Source organism: Ambystoma mexicanum, chromosome 7p (genome assembly GCF_040938575.1).
Source record: "Ambystoma mexicanum isolate Mex_15411 chromosome 7p, UKY_AmexF1_1, whole genome shotgun sequence".
Taxonomy (NCBI): domain Eukaryota; kingdom Metazoa; phylum Chordata; class Amphibia; order Caudata; family Ambystomatidae; genus Ambystoma; species Ambystoma mexicanum.
This window is the reverse complement of record NC_090939.1, coordinates 887,785,694-887,802,033: the sequence shown is the minus strand read 5'-3', so window position 1 is coordinate 887,802,033 and position 16,340 is coordinate 887,785,694. Positions and strand designations below refer to the sequence as shown.

The 16,340-nt window shown below is 45.2% G+C and overlaps 1 protein-coding gene across 5 annotated transcripts in view; it reads left to right on the top strand.

Annotated features, from left to right (window-relative positions):
• The window catches only part of TFDP1 (transcription factor Dp-1), a 774,278-nt gene extending 760,322 nt beyond the window's left edge, over window positions 1-13,956 (top strand). For all 5 annotated transcript variants that reach the window (XM_069637131.1, XM_069637133.1, XM_069637132.1 and 2 more), the window contains exon 12: window positions 12,703-13,956. In XM_069637131.1, coding sequence (XP_069493232.1) covers window positions 12,703-12,865 — 163 coding nt within the window. In that variant the 3' untranslated portion in view covers window positions 12,866-13,956. The remainder of the gene's footprint in view (window positions 1-12,702) is intronic.
• The last annotated feature ends 2,384 nt before the right edge of the window (window positions 13,957-16,340 follow it).

Sequence of the window (16,340 nt, the reverse complement as noted above, 5' to 3'; positions counted from 1 at the left end):
TCTTCGGTGTCCCCAGAAAGAGTTTCCTGTCCCACCAAACACAGTTCTCAAACTGAGTGGGAGGAATTCAGAAAGAAAATGTTAAGCGTCTTCGAGAACGCAGCCTCGACCCCCTCGAAGACAGCTGAGGGTGATACCCCGGGTGAAAAACCGAAAAAATCAAAACGCTGCGAGTCGCAGCACCCGGCGAAACATTCCACCCGAGAGCGCCATGAGCCATCGGGTAAGAAGGCACCATCTTCGCCGTCGTCGAGGGTTCCTTCGCCGCCGTCGTCGAAGATTCCCTCGACGCACGGATCGACGCCGTTGTCGAAGGTTTCCTCGACGCGTCGATCGACTCAACGCCATCGTCGACGCTGATGAAAGAGAGGACCAAGGCTCCACAGCCAACGGTGTTTTCAAGGGCTTCCGGCACGACACCGAGATCGTCATTGATGCCCTTGAGTAGGATCCTGATCCTCTCGAATTCTTCGAGGCCCCTTCCAGTTTTTTCGACGCCATTTTCTGCGCCTTCGAGGCCGGTTACATCGGCGTCGACGACTTCGACATTTTCTCATCCAATAACGATGAGTTTGGCTCCTTCAGCCCTAGAGATGGGCTTTACTCCATTTCAAAGATCAGAATACCCTGGTCTGTCTTCAATTTATGAAGAAAGAGAAGACTCTGACCAAGAAACTTTTGGTTTACAGAGATCCTCACTGCCTGCTGCAGAGGATTTCACCTCTGAAGAAAGGAGGCTTAAGGAACTACAGGACTCACTTCATGAGGCCAGTGGACTTGACGCTTCCCCAGAAGTGAAATTTGTAAAGCCAGACCCAGGGGAACATGCCGAAACACCATATAGAACCCTGATGGCAAGAATAATTGAGTTTATGGGTTGGTCTGCGCCTTCACCTGTTTTCCAACAGGATGATCTAACGGATATATTGGACAAAGGCCCACAGGAGGACCCGGTGGTCCCCTTCCATGCAGCCCTACAAAGAAAAATTGCATCCAATTGGGAGACTCCCGAAGTCATCCCAGCAGTCAATAAGACTGTCGACAACGTATAGAGTAGCGGCTGCTGACCCTGAATACCTGTCAAAACACCCGACCCCAGAGAGCCTGGTGGTTCAAGCGGCAACTTCATCCAGCAGTAGGACTGCTTACCCTACTGTCCCACAGGACAGGGATGACAAGAGGTACGACTCTATGGCAAAGAAAGTCTTCTCTGCCTGTAGTATGGCGTTGAAGTCCATCGCCACCTGTACGCTCGCCAGGTTCAGTCACACATTATGAGTGTGCTTCATCAGCGGCTGACTGCATACCTGATGGAGAGGAGAAGGAAGCCTTCCTTAACATCATGCACATGGCATCTTTGCCATCTTGAGAGTCTCTTCAAACTGGCATCGATTCCGCTGGCAGTATCAGCAGGGCCATAATACAACAATCCTCAGGCATGCGTGGTTGCGAAAGTCTGGCTTTGCTCCAGATGTACAGGCCAGACTTTTGAATATGCCCTTTGACAGCTCTTCGTTATTCGGAAAAAAGCCTGATGACAGTCTGGAAAAGTTACAGACTTCTAAAGCAGCAGCAAAATCCTTAGGAGCTGCTACCTGCCAAACTCCTTTTCACCCCTCAGGAACCTCTGGGAGAGGAAAGTCCTTTTGCTATTATTCCGCATTCGGAAAAGGCAGAGGACAGCAGGCTCAAAGAGGCCAAAGAAGATCCACCCGAGGTGGACGGGTCAAAGGTACAGTTGCCCAAGGTTACTGCCTACCCTTTCTACACATCCCTCAGAGTCATCCACCGGGGAACAGCTCCCGAAAAGTTCCAGATCCGCTCCTCTTGCAAGAAATTATGGACCTGCTAGAGAAAGGTGCCATAGAACCGGTACCTGTAGCGGACAGGAACAAGGGCTGGTACCCCCCCCTACTTTCTCATACCAAAGAAGGACGGAGGACTGAGACCCATCCTGGACTTAAGAGAATTGAACAAGTTCCTCAGGAAGGACAAGTTCAAGATGGTAACTCTCCCTCAGATCCTTCAGGCCCTCCAGCTCCAGGACTGGCTGGTATCTCTGGACCTTCAGGATGCTTATTTCCATGTGCCAATCCATCACAAGCACAGGAAATACCTGAGGTTCGCAATTGGCAACTCTCATTATCAATTTCAAGTTGTGCCATTTGGGCTGACCTCCACCCGAAGGTCTTCACCAAGCTGATGTCGGTAGTGGCGGCGAGTCTAAGGAGGGAAGGGATCCACGTCTATCCCTACCTGGACGATTGGCTGAACAGGGCCGGATCTTCGGAACAGGCCCGGACCCAGCTAGATTATGTCTGCCTCTTCCTTCACAGATTGGGCTTCTCCCTCAATTTAAAGAAGCCACAGATGATACCATCTCAGAGACTCCAGTTCATTGGAGCGGTCCTGGACACTTCCCTGGGAAAAGCCTCGCCACCAGAGGTGAGGGCTCAAGATATTCTACAGTTGGTCACAAAGTTTCAAAATGCCCAACGTCTCCCAGCCTTCGACTTTTTGAGGTTGCTAGGCCTCATGGCATCCTGCACCTTCCTTGTGCCAGAGGCTCGCCTGAGAATGAGATCTCTTCAGTGGGCACTGAGAAGTCAGTGGTCACAATTCTCAGGGAGAATGTCAGACCTCCTCCAGATTCCGGACAAGGTAGCCCACGACCTTCAGTGGTGGGCCTATTCAGAGAACATCTTGAAAGGAGAACTGTTTTGGCAACCATGGCCGGAGATAACAGTAGTCACAGACGCCTCGCTCACAGGGTGGGGAGCCCATGCCAACGACTTGACCATCAGCGGTCGTTGGTCTCCATCGGAGTCCAGACTACATAGCAACTTATTAGAGCTGAGAGCGATCAGACTAGCGCTGAAAGCTTTCCTGCCATCAGTACAGGGGAGAAATGTCCTGATAATGCCGGACAACACGGTGGCCATGCACTACCTCAACAAAAGGAGGCGTAGGATCACTACCACTGTGCAGAGAGGCAATGCAGCTCTGGTTTTGGGCAATTCGGGAAGGAATCTCTCTACCGGCAGTCCATCTAGCCAAAGAGAAGAATTTGACAGCGGACGCTCTGAGCAGGCAGAGCACAGTCTCCCACGAATGGGAGCTAGCTCAGGAAGTCCTCGAAGAGATCTTCGCCCTTTGGGGAACCCCTCTGGTGGATCTGTTCGCCACAAGCACCAACAGGAAGTGCGATCTGTTCTGTTCAAGGGAATTTCCCCGGAGAGGAGCTCTGGGAGACGCGTTCGTAGTGGACTGGGAGTTTCCACTCCTCTACGCGTTTCCACCAGTCCCTGTTATTCCTCAAATGATCAGGAGGTTGAGAAGTTTCCGGAAAACCATGATCCTAATTGCCCCGGACTGGGCCAGGAGAACGTGGTACCCGGACCTTCTAGATATGTCCATCTGTCCTACAATCCGTCTTCCACTCAAAGAGAATCTTCTCTCGCAGAAGGGAGGTCAGGTTCTCCATCCAGACATCAGAACCCTCAACCTTCACGCTTGGCTTCTGAAAGGTTGAGGTACAAGGATTGGGATCTCCCTGGTGACGTCATGGAGGTGTTGCTTTCGGCCAGAAGACCAGCAACAAAGTCTTTATACCGCTGCCGTTGGAACAAGTTTTGCAGCTGGTGTAGGGAAGAGAATATCGACCCTTTTTCATGCGATACACCAACGGTGCTATCGTTTCCACTCTACTTGGCAAACTCAGGCCTTCAAGTTGGCACTGTAAAAGGCTATCTCGCAGCGCTTTCTATCTTCAAGCGCACTGCGGAGGAACCATCGTATTTCAAAATTCCTCTAGTGGTACACTAGGGTCTGACTAATGTTTACCCTCCAAAACCATTCCAGGTTCCATTATGGGACTTTAAATTTAGTCTTAAACTTCTTAATGGGCACACCATTTGAGCCACTTCACTCTTGCACATTAAGATTTCTCACACTTAAAACTGTCCTACTTTTAGCACTGACATCGGCTAGGAGGGTGAGTGAGCTACAAGCTCTCTCCTGTTAACCCCCACATACAATCTTCCACAAGGACAAGGTTGTCCTCCAGGTGAAGCCTAATTTTCTCCCAAAGGTGGTTTCTGAATTCCATATTACTCAGAAAATTACCTTGCCTTCATTCTACCCTCCTCCCCATCCGGGGAAAGAGGAGGAAAGGCTACACAGGCTGGACCCTAGGCGAGCTCTCAGCTTTTACATCAGCAGAATGGCTAGAATCAGGCAAGCAGACCAGCTGTTTGTAGGATGCTCAGGTCACAAGTTGGACTACCCATAACAAAACAAACCATCTCCAGGTGGATTATCTTGGCCATCCTGGAATGTTATAGACTAGCAGGGAAAGAGCCACCCCAAAACCTCAGGGCTCATTCAACCAGGGGTATTGCAGCTTCTTCGGCTCTCCAGAGAGGGGTACCGGTCCGGGACATATGTGCGGCTGCCACATGGTCGTCCGCACATACATTCACAGAATTTTACAATCTGGATTCCTCCACTGCTCAAGAGACCAGATTTGGCAAAGCCGTATTACACTCGGTCCATCCCTAAAGGGATATATAACACCATCACGCCCTCCTGCAATTACATACCACTGCTATGGGAGTCTATGAAAGATAAGGAATACGTCGGAGGACACAATCCCTTCGAAGAACAAGTTACTTTCTTACCTGGTAACGTTCTTTCGACAGGATGTTCCTCCGTATTCCTTATCGCCCCTCCCATCCATCCCCGCAGTGATAACTTCCCTTGTGGTTGCAGCTTTCGCTCCTTCAAGGTTACTAACCAATTCAGGCATGTCTTTGTTGTATTACAAAACGGAACTGAGCAACGGACGCAGCGCGTGTCTATTTATGGGCATGGTGACGTCGGCACCGATACGGTGGCCGTCGAGGGACATCGACTCGGCGGATGTTGACGCGCAGCGCCCTCTACAGAGAAAAAATTTCCGAGGCCAGCAAGCTGGAAACGTATATCAAAGATGAGGAATACGTCGGAGGAACATCCCGTTGAAAGAACGTTACCAGGTAAGAAAGTAACTTGTTCATCTTCCTTTAAATCCAGCGAAAACAGATATCAACTGGCTTCTCATATGGCCAGCATGAAAAACAAATCAAAACAGAAAAAGAAGTAGACTCCCAATTTTGAAATACAGCTTCAAGCTCTACGCGTTTCGGGGAATATCCCCTTCTTCAGGAGCATAAGATCTGTAAATGTGTGTATATATATACAATTAGAAGACATCTCACTGGTCATTTAAAGTTTAAACTATCTAAACCTATTGTACAGAAGAACTTCATTCAGTGTTGGCTATACACATAAATACAACAGCAGTTCTGAATAACCTACACAAGTGGTTGTATATTCAGTGGTGCAGCTGGTATGACTCCAAACATAAATCTCAAAAATGGTAAAACGCATGTACCTCAAAATAAGAATGATGTCATAGAATAAAATCTTTGTGCACGACGTGCACAGAACCAGGATACCTGCAAATACTCCTGCCGTCCTCAACAAGTGGCATGAAATTACAGATCTCTGAAATACCAAGGCAAATCTATGAGTACCAATAACCTAAAATTAAATTACCACAACGTGATGTCTAAACAACTAATTCAAAAACACCTATACCATGTTACCCGTTTGGTCTGTGCAACTTAAACAATCACCAAAGTCCAAAACAACCTTGTGCCATCACCTCAATTTAAAACGAAAAAATTAGTGACAAAACACCCATGCTCCAAAGCAATCAAAGAATGTAAAAACCACACCTCCTCCATCATGAAATATTTACCTAAAACAAATTACTAGCCAACTCATTACATATTTAGGACGTCCTGTGTCCCACATCCAGTATGTAGCAATCTGCTGATTGTGGAAACGTATAATGCAACTAAAAAGACAAACACAATAGCATTTTAAAATATTACAACTCCTTTGCAAATGCAAACGTTAGGTAAAAAACTACAGCAAAGCAACTTAGACTTACCTCAAGGAGCAAACTTCTTCGCAAAAAAGATTAACGGCTCCTCTCCCATTCACACGTAACAGGTCCCAATCCACAATACTTCCTGACTCGTTTTAATACTAGTTCAGGGTGGTCACATGATGAAATCACGTGGCCCGCCGGCGCTCCGTAACCAAAGTCAAATGCAAATAGCTACCCACATCATTCTGAGTACACGGGTAATACCCAACATAACACGAAAGTAAAGAGGAAAAAAAACGAAAATAAAGGTAAATGTGCGCATCTTCAAAAAAAGGGGGGGGGGGGAATAAACATAAAGAAAAGACTCACTAAATACACACTTTTTTTTTTAAGTATGATAAATTTAAAAAAACAATATCCACCCATAAGCACCAGTAAATCACCGGGCACGTTTCAAAGTCACCAAAATAAACAAATTATCTACCAAATCATAAATGAAAATACAGAGTCACCCAAGTAAGCTACTTTTGTGCCATAACGGAGAAACTACAAAGATAGAAACTGAATACCTAAACTACATTTCAAAATATATAAACAAACCAACTACTGTTCAATACACCCCTGACGGAGCAACCAGTATGCAACACTGGGACACCACACACCACTTCTTACGACTTTAAACTCCTATCCATTTATGTATTTTCAAAAACCTGAACCATCATACCTGAACAACCATACCTGAGCACCTAGACAAAACAATTCAAAGAAAACTCCTCATTGAGCCCTCTTGGAGACAGAGACCCCAAGAGGTCAATCCAAAACATCTCTTTGAGCTAATATTCTCATGTAATTACCACCTCTCGGGGGTTTCTTCACCACCTCCAAAACATTAAACCTCATTTGTGCAATAGTGTGTCTAGACATATTAAAATGTCTGGCAACTGAAGATTTCTAATTTTTTTCACCGTATTTGAGATTTATTCTCAGTCCACCTTTCACGTGCTGATCTGGCTGTCTGACCAATATACATTAACCCACACGGGCACTTAATGCTGTAGATCACCCCTGTGGACCTACATGTAGCAACGTCTCTAAGCATAATCTTTCTGCCCGTATGCGGGTGAAGAATGTATTCACCTTTAGCCACATTATTACAATGACTACATGCCAAGCAAGTAAATGTTCCCTTTTTCTTAGTCACCAATGTTGTCTGAGTTTCCTTCGGACGGCTTTCAGCTCTCACAACGCTATCTCTAATGTTCCTACCTCTTCTATAAACCATCATTGGTGGTGTTGGGAAAAATTCCAGAAGTATAGGGTCGTGATGATGAATCGACCAATGTTTATGTATGATTCTTTTGGCATGCCAACTTTGTCGAGAACATTTTGAAATATGCAAAATTGTATCGGACTCCTTCTTAGCCTTAGGTGTAAGTAATTGCTCCCTTGTAATCTGGAGCGCCCTATTCTGCGTTTCATTCAAAAGTTGTGCTGGATACCCTCTTTCAGAGAATTTTTTTGATAGTGACTCACACTCAACTTTAAATTCATCAGAGTCCGTAACAATTCTCTTTGCAAAATCTGACTATATGGACAACTAGCCATCATTGGTTTCGGATGTAAACTCGCAAAGTGTAATAAATTATTAACATCAGTTGATTCATGAAAGAGAGATGTTTTAACCTGATTATTAACAATTTCTAACTGAACATCCAAAAAGTGTAGTTTGGGATCACCAATTTCTAAAGTAAATTTAATCCGTGAATGGACAGTGTTTAAATACTCACTCTTAGAGTTCACCTCTGGAGCCACACCACACACCAAAAATGTCGTCGATGTACCTTTTCCAAACAATTATCCTGCTGGACCATTCAACTTTATCTAAAACAAATTGCTTTTCAAACCAGTACATGTAAATGTTAGCATATGCAGGGGCCAGCGCTGACCCCATCGATGTTCCAGAAACTCGTGAGAAATATGAGTCTTGGTACCTAAAGTAACTGTTATGCAAAATAATCGTGATAAATTCAACCACCAACTGCGTATCACATCCTACATTTACAGACTGTAGTAGTAACCACTCTATTGCCTCAATTCCTTCCTGATGTGGAATCGCGGTGTACTAGCTACATACATCCATAGAAAACAAAATCTCTTCATGATGCCAGTGGCTTAGACACTTCTCCTGAGGTGGAATCTGACAAACCTGAGCCTGGGGCTCATGCTGAGTCGTCCTACAGGAGACTGATGGCTAGGGTCACAGAATATCTTAGTTGGTTCACTCCTCCTGAGGCCTTTGTTCAGGATGACTTGATGGATATTTTGGATCAAGGTCTGTCCTCAGACCCGGTGTTACCTTTTCACTTGACCTTGCAGAAAAGGGTGGCGGCTGCCTGGCAGACCCCGGAATCTCTTCCAGCAGTTTACAAATAGTTAACTAAAAAATACTGCCTTTCCAGTAGCGACCCCAGCTACCTTTCATCTCACCCCAGTCCCACGAGTTTGGTGGTTCAGGTGGCTACGGCGACCTCGAGGCAGGCGGCGTACCCTACCATCCCTGCGGTTAGGGATGACAAACGCTTCGACAGTTGGGCATGCCAGGTGTTTTCTGCAGGGAGTATGGCGCTGAAATCGGCCAACTCCACTAGATTTTCACACTGTGGAATTGTTTCTTTTGCGGCTGAGCATATTCCCGAGGGGGAGGAAAGGGATGGGTTTCTTGCTCTTGTGCAAGGATGCCATGTGTGAATCCCTTCATTCGTGTTTGGACACGGCCAACAGTGTTAGCCGGTCCATGGCTGCCAGCACCGTTATATGCAGATTAGCGTGGTTGTGGAAGTCTGGTTTTCCCCAGGTGTGCAAGCCCGTCTTTTGAAAAGGCCCTTTAATGGCGCGCATTTGTTTGGCAGCAAGGCTGACGAGAGCCTTGAGAGGTTGCAGACCTCAAAAGCTGCCGCGAAATATAAGTGCTGCTGGGCGTCAACCTCTGCCTTTTCGTCCTAGAGGACAGCAGTGGAGGGGAGGTTCTTTTTGTTACTGCTCCTCCTTTGGTAGAACGAGAGGAACCGCCAGTCAAAGGGGTCAGCGTAAAATCACCCGTGGTGGTCGGGGAAATGGAGGTGCCAAAGCCGCTCAGGCAGCTGCCTCTTTGCCTTCAAGCGCTGCCACAGCCGCTCCACAACAGTCATGAGGCCTTGTCCCATGGTTCTCTGGTTGGGGGCAGACTGTCTCAGCATTTCTAAGAATGGCAAGCTATTACTTCGGATGCGTGGGTTCTGGATAAAAAAAAAGCCCACCGCTACTGCCTTCCCTTCCTAAAACGGCCTCACGACAATCCACCAGGGAATCTCTTTGAAGCTTCCAGATGTGGTCCTTATGCAGGAAATCTTGACCGTGCTAGAGAAAGGCGCTATAGAACTGGTGCCTGTAGCGGAGAGGAACAAGGGATGGCATTCCCCTTATTTTTTGATTCCAAAGAAAGACTGGGCTTGAGACCCATCCTGGAATTGCGTTGGTTGAACAAACTTCTCAGGAAGGACAAGTTCAAGATGGTCACTCTTTCTCAAGTTCTCCAGGCCCTTCAACTTCAGGATTGGTTGGTGCCTCTGGACCTACAGGATGCTTACTTTCATGTGCCGATCCATCCCAAGCACAGAAAGTCCTGCCATTCGGATTGACCTCTGTCCCGAGGGTCTTCACCAAGCTAATGGTGGTGGTGGCAGGGTATCTCGGGCGAGAGGGGCTTCACGTCTACCCCTACCTGGACTGACTGATCCATGCGCGTTCTCCCGAGCAAGCATTGGATCACCTCGGTCTCACCTGCCGCTCCCTCCAGAGGCTGAGCTTCTCCCTCAAATTCAAGAAGTCTCATCTGACACCTTCCCAACAGCTCCAGTACTTCGGGCTGTGTTGGAAACGTCCTTAGGGGAAGTGCTGGCCTGCCAAGGTAAGGGCTCATCACATTGTGCAGATGGTGGACAAGTTTCAACCTGCCCTGAGTATCCCAGCTTTCGAATTCTTAAGGTTGCTCGGCCTCATGGCATCCTGCAATTTTCTGGTGCCAGAGGCCAGGATGAGGATGAGATCCCTGCAATGGGTTCTCAACATGCAGTGGTCGCAGTTCTCGGGCAAGATGTCTGATCCCGTTCATATTCCAATCTCGGTCTCCCAGGATCTTTTGAGGTGGGCCAACGAGGGGAACCTGATGAAGGTGGTGCCGTTTTGGCAACCATGGCCGGAGGTGACTGTAGTGACGGACGCTTCCCTCACAGGATGGGGAGCTCATGCCGAAGACTTGACCGCCAGCGGTCGTTGGTCTCCGCCTGAGTCCAAACTCCACATCAACCTGTAAGAGCTGAGGGCCATCAGGCTGGCCCTGAAGGCTTTTCTGCCGTCTGTGCGGGGGAAGAGATTCCAGTGGCCATGCATTACTTCAACAAAAAAGGGGGGTCACTCCCGTTGTGCAGAGAGGCAATGCAGCTCTGGTTCTGGGCAATCTAGCAGGGAATTTCGCGCTCAGTGGTTCATTTGGCCGGAGAGGACAATGCGGCGGCAGATTCTCTGAGCAGGCAGAGCACCATCTCTCACAAGTGGGAGTTTGCTCAGGAAGTCCTTCTGGAGATATTCGGCCTTTGGGGAACTCCTCAAGTGGATCTCTTCACCACTAGTGCCAACCGGTTGTGCGAGAGATTCTGCTAAAGGTCATTTCCTCCAAGAGGAGTCTTAGACGCATTGTTAGTGGATTGGTCATTCCCACTGCTGTACGTGTTTCCTCCAGTCCCCGTCATTCCTCAAGTGTTAAGGAGGTTACGGAGGTTCGGGTCCCACATGATCCTCATTGATCCGGATTGGGCTAGGAGAGCGTGGTACCTGGACCGCCCAGAAATGTCCATCTGTCTTCCACGCGCCATCTTCCCTACCGAGAGGACCTGCGCGCGCTCGCGTGCGAGAGGGGGGTGGTTAGGGGAGGGGGGAGTCCGGTTCTCTATCCAGAGGTCGGGACTCTCAATCTTCACGCTTGCTATCTGAAAGGTTGCGGTATAAGGATTGGGACCTCCCGGATGACGTGATGGAGGTGTTGCTTTCGGCCAGGAGGTCAGCAACAAAATCCCTGTAACATTGGCGTAAGTTTTGCGACTGGTGCAGAGGACAAAATGTTGATCCTTTTCAGTGTTCCATTCTTGTGGTGTTGTCTTTCTTGCTTTCTTTGGCCCACAGGGGCCTTCAAGTGGGGTACCATTAAGGGTTACCTGGGGCCCTGTCTATCTTCAAGCGCTTGTCTGAAGAATGTTCTTACTTTAAGATTCATTTGATTTCCCAATTTCTTAAAGGACTCACAAATGTGTTCCTGCTGTCCCCTTTCCAGGTGCTGGTTTGGGATCTGAATTTGGTTTTGAAATTCCTCATGGGTGCTCCGTTTGAACCTTTGCACTCTTGTCCTCTGAGATTATTGTCCTTCTAGACCGTGTTCTTGGTTGCGGTTACTTACGCTCGGAGAGTGAGTGAATTGCAGGCACTTTCATCTAAGCCGCCCTTCACTATGTTCCACAAGGATAGGGTTGTACTGAGGGTACGTCCTTCCTTTCTACCTAAGGTAGTGTCTGAATTTCATTTGAGCCAGAAAATGGTTCTTCTTTCTATCCTCCTCATCCTGGTAAGGAAGAGGAGCAACTCCATAGGTTGAACCCTAGGAGAGCTCCGAGCTTTATATTTCTAGGATGTCCAGGGTCAGAGTGGACGATCAATTCTTTGTGGGGTATGCTGGTCAACGATTGGGCGAGGCTGTTAAAAAACAGACCTTGTCCAGGTGGATTATCCTCACCATTACTGAATGTTACCGTTTGGCGGGAAAGGACCCTCCTGAAGTGTTGCAATCTCATTCCACTAGGGGTGGGGCTACTTCCACAGCCCTGCAGCGGGGAGTTCCTTTTAGGAATATTTGTGATGCAGCCCCATGGGCTTCTATCCACACATTTGTTAAACATTACTCCCTGGATACACTCCATTGTCAAGATATGGCCTTTGGTAAGGTGGTTCTTTATTCTGCCATCTGATTGGGTACTCTAAATTCTTTTCCCTCCCATTTTCTGGTACTGCTTTGGGAGTCTGTCCAAGATCTGGAATATGTTGGACACAATTCATTCCAAGAACAAGTTACTTACCAACTGGTAACGTTCTTTCGATTGGATGTTCCTCCAACGTATTCCATATCACCCTCCCAGCCTGCCCCTCTGGAGAATTTCCTATGAGATTGCAGCTTAAGTTTCTGCAAGGGTATGTGCAGTCAAGCAGGCATTGGATATGTGCATGCCACACGTTATGGAGGAAAAAACATAAACTGAGCATACGGGCGCTGTGCGTCCTATTTATAACATGCGTTGACGTCGCCCTCAACGGAGGCCTTCGAAGGACATCGACCCGACGCCATCGACACAGGACACCCTCTGCCGAAAAAGTTTCCGAAGTAGACCGCTGCGGACATTACTTGTCAAAGATGTGGAATACGTTGGAGGAACATCCAATCGAAAGAACGTTACCAGTTGGTAAGTAACTTGTTTTTCTGTGTTAAACGTTTGAAGACTGGCAAGGGCACCCAGGTGTATCGGTTTTCATGTATTTAATTTTACATGCACAATTTGTTTCTATTGATTTACATCCGAATTGTGCAGTAAGTAGTGCATCGAATACTACAAAAATACATAAAGCATAAACTGGACTTCCCTGTGGGCTAACAAGTCTTATTCTTGTCTTTTTTTGTTTTAAAGATCTAGTGACTTTTCCAACGGTGCAGATGGCATTTTGGCAACCAGCTCCAATGGCTCACAGTACAGTGGCTCCAGAGTTGAAACACCAGTTTCTTATGTTGGGGAAGAAGATGACGATGATGATGATGAAGACGACTTTAACGAAAATGATGAAGATGACTGATTTTTTTGTGGGGGGGATTTCTTTTGTTTTGTTTATTATATCGAAGTCCACAAGCTTCAGGAATACATTTGTGGGAGCACTATTTATTAACTTGTCCCACCCCCAAGGAAATATTTGAAGGCTTATGTGCTTCAAGATTGCACCGCAGATACGCAAGCAAGGGATGGTTCAGTGAGATTTTCTTTTTAATGTTGTGTGAATGTGTTTTGATACCAGTGTGAAGTCTGATCCTTCATTTAATTTTGTTAGTATTTTTATATGCGTGTAAAAGACAAGCTTTTGGGCCCTAGAAGCAACTGCTACATTTGCTTAAAAAAATACTTCATCTGCATTATTAAAAAGTCAAATACTGTCCTTCCGTGGAAAAAAAGAAGTGCACTGAATGGGCTGTCTTTATAGAATTTGTCTTTAGTAATGCCAGAATGAATTCTATCAAGGAAATGTAGAAGTAGTTTGTTTGAATCATGCAGTGTCCAAAGAAACTACGAAAAGTATATATGGATGAGACTACTTTGTACACATCAATACATCAGAAGTGTTCATGTATTCTCCCACAGGCTAGACCTAACATTGTGATTCAAGCAGTTATGTATGTTCTTTTCAGTGTTTCTGTTGGACGTATGAGTTTTCTTTCTGGCAAAGAGTTTACTGCCATGCTGGTGCAGCTATAAGGAGATGTCTTCAAGGTTTGGAATGATTTATTGCAAATGAAAAAAAATGCCTGATTTGTTACAGGCAAACTTTGAAACTTTTTATTATATAGTTGTTTACATTCTTATAAGTCTATCATTAAACAACATGAACTGAAACAAATGTTTTGTATTTGTTTCACAAGCATCTTCCTGTAATCTAATATAAAGTTCAAATTAAATAGAGAGAATGTTTTAACAGTTTTTTAACTCAAACTTTGTCAATCATTTTTAATAGTTATTTTTTTTATAAAAAAAAAGGTATTTCAGGACAGGTGTAGTGTCTAAATGTATTCACGAAATAACTGCACAAAATATTGTCAGCTGCCTGTTCCTAAGACAATAGTCTTTTTATTGAAATACAAATAAACCTTTCTGTAATATTTTATGGACTATACAGAAGCTAAATTGTTTAATGTGTTTCACTTTGGCACTGTTAGAGTTTATCAATAAAACACTTGCATTTTTATTTTTAAACAAATGCACATTCTTTCTAATGTATTTTCTCTCCTAGATTGACGAGCCTTTTTTCCATCTCCTAATTCTCATGTTGTCCAGTTTAAACATCCTTTTCTTTTCAATGTTCTGGAAACCAAAATTTGAATCTTGCCGCCATAACTACAATTGAGTGTGTTCAACAAAAGTTCTCTCTTCTTATGTAACGGGTGTAGCCAGCGCTTCCTATTTCTAGTTGAAAATGGTGCAAAACTAGCAAAGAACTGAAGCTAAACCAGTGCAGCCACAAATACCAATTTCAGCACCACTAGTGTGTGATCATTCTGACCCTTTCTCCCAACAGACTCTGCACTACATGCCGATCCTCGTGATTCAACAACCGGACCCACCCAATCGAAACCTGTCCTAACATTTCAGGCCTACACACACCCAAAGATTCATACATAGCTAATGTGTCTCTCCCAAATTCCCTCCCTCCCTGCCCTTCGCCCCCATTCATGCTAGTCCTCCCTTCTGAATGGTACTGGCATGTCTGATGATGGTACTATTACTGCTACTAGTCATGCTGCTTAGTTGCTCCTTCAGTACTACTTCTGGTACTTTTCCAACCACCAGTATTGCTTATTTTACTTCTAAAGTATTCATAGTATTAGGGCACTTGGTACTATAATCCTTTCTAGTATTCATAGTAGAACTAGTGAAACCTCTAGCAGTAGAACTATTGCTACTACTACCGCCCCAATAGTTGCAGTAGTGCCTGTGGCAGCAGAAATACTTTAAGTAGCGGTAGTATTATCAGAAGTAGGAGCAATAGTGTTCTGAAACAACAGGTACCCTTAATACTAAAAGTGTTGCAGTTTGTAGTACTACTAGTAGTTTCAATTGAAGTTCTTTGAGAACTGGATTACTGCTCAGCCCAAAATAGAGTTCAGGATGGTGTGAACAGACAGATGGCAGTATTTTTTTTAAAACGCTCCTCTGTTCAGTCACAACTAATAACATTAAGGCAGACAGTGACCCGCGTTAGTATCAACTAGGAAACTTAAAAGAAATATATATTTATTTTAAAAGGTGGTAGTCTAGATAGTATTTAAAGCAGCTGCTCCAAGGACTGCCACATTCTTGGGTCTGAATAGCGGATTAGGAGGTAAACTTACTGTGATAAAGGAACACTATATATTTTGTTTACACATAGATTGCGATTATGCTGCAGAAGAGTGCAAACTACAAGCCTTCTGGGCTAGCAGTAGTGGTCGAAGTTACTAGGTTCTTTGTCCTACAATTAGAAGTGATTTTTAGGTTCTCCCCAAAACAATAACATACCACATCTAATAGTTACAAGTAAAACATTGAAAAGGTTTAGTCTCAATCCACTACAGGACGCTAATGCAGAACTTCAAAATGGCATTAAATGGGAAGGAATTCTCTGGGTCATTAACCCAACAATTAAACATGTGCACTCTTTCAATAAACATGTGGTTTGAAAAAATTGAGTGCCACCAATTGCTCTTAAGTCGAGCAACACCAACATGTAAATAAATAGCTCGAAGATATTATACATTGTAAAATGAACATTACTTTTCCCCTAAAAGTCTCTTAATCCACCTGCATAAAAAACCTCTACTTTGTTTGTTCCATCTCATCCTTTCGGCAGAACTGGCATATTGCACCACAGTACTTCATGCCAAGCTCAACGACCTGAACATCCACTAAGCACAGACCTTATCTTGCCTAATTGACTCTGATCTCCAAAGACCATCCTACATGACAATAACGCTCAAAACTACGAGTCCTCAACCTTTATATGAAACTTGTCAAACGTAGGGTGTACCCAGCCCATGTCCTAATTGATTTGTACCAAAAGGTAGTTGTTACCCATACACTGAGTGAGTTTCTGTAATGATGTGCATGCATCAACACTAAAGCAAAAGTGTTGGAGTAAAGCGCTCTATAAATTTAATAAGTAGAAATAAATACAAATACAAAAGCAGTCTTGCTTTGCTACTTTTGGTCCTACTAGCCCAACCCTTTCTCTTGCGTGTTGTAAATGCTAGAAACCACGAACAGCTCAGCAGTTAGGCTATCTAAAACCTAATAATTCCTTTCTTTTACAAAGTTCTCTCCTTGATTGGTGCACCTGACAGCCCTCTCATGGCACAGATGACTAAACGTCTGCACTGATTTTCAGTCAAGCTAATAGATGTGTTCCTACCTCTGATTCCTCATCTTAGAAATGTATGCCCCAGCCTCATTCTATCCTCAAATGTTCTAAAGCAACAGGGGTCACACTTTGTTCCAGTTGGCATTGTTGGTGCCCATGACTCTTGATT